The 624-nt window shown below is 59.1% G+C and overlaps 1 protein-coding gene across 1 annotated transcript in view; it reads left to right on the top strand.

The window, feature by feature from the left end:
- Positions 1-20: 20 nt before the first annotated feature.
- Positions 21-624, top strand: part of LOC119286089 (RHOMBOID-like protein 1) — a 4,249-nt gene continuing 3,645 nt past the window's right edge. Inside the window, exon 1 of the mRNA XM_037565425.1 lies at positions 21-315. Coding sequence (XP_037421322.1) covers positions 200-315 — 116 coding nt within the window. The 5' untranslated portion in view covers positions 21-199. The remainder of the gene's footprint in view (positions 316-624) is intronic.

The raw sequence follows: 624 nt of genomic DNA, 5'->3' as shown, positions 1-624 counted from the left end.
GAAGCCCGCGGGCGCGGGCGCCGGCCCCGGCCCCGGCTCGGGCACTGGCGCCGTCGAGGTCCGCGTCGAGCGCTCGCAGCGCCCGCCCGTGCACCACCCCAACTCGGCACGCCTCAGGGCGCGCCCCTACTACCGCCGATGGACGCCCTGGCTCGTCCCGGCCGCCTCCATCGCCTGCGTCGCCGTCTTCCTCGTCACCATGTTCGTTAACGACTGCCCCAACCGCAGCGCCGGCAACTGCTCCGCGGGCTTCCTCGGCCGATTCGCCTTCCAGCCGCTCAAGGAGAACCCGCTCCTCGGCCCATCCTCCACCACGTACGCAAGCTGCTACCCTCCTCTTTCTCTTCCTCCTCCCCCCTTTGTTTGCTTCCTCCAACTCTGCATTTTCCTTGCTTGCTTAGAGGAGGACAGTGAGTCTAGTTAAAGATTGACAAGACTTAATTTCCCGTTCCCCTTTCTTACTCACCAGTACAATTGCAAACGGCAGCACCAACTCGATCTACTCAAAATGATATTTTCTTTCTTTCTTCTTCTTGACATGTTTATCACCTCGTGTGTTTACACTCGAACAATTGAGGTTGGTCCTCAATTAGGTTGAGGTTGCTTACTTCTGCAAGAGGGAGA

The sequence above is a fragment of the Triticum dicoccoides genome, chromosome 4A (genome assembly GCF_002162155.2).
Source record: "Triticum dicoccoides isolate Atlit2015 ecotype Zavitan chromosome 4A, WEW_v2.0, whole genome shotgun sequence".
Taxonomy (NCBI): domain Eukaryota; kingdom Viridiplantae; phylum Streptophyta; class Magnoliopsida; order Poales; family Poaceae; genus Triticum; species Triticum dicoccoides.
Note: the sequence above shows the minus strand (reverse complement) of the source record. Positions and strands in the feature narration are given on the sequence as shown.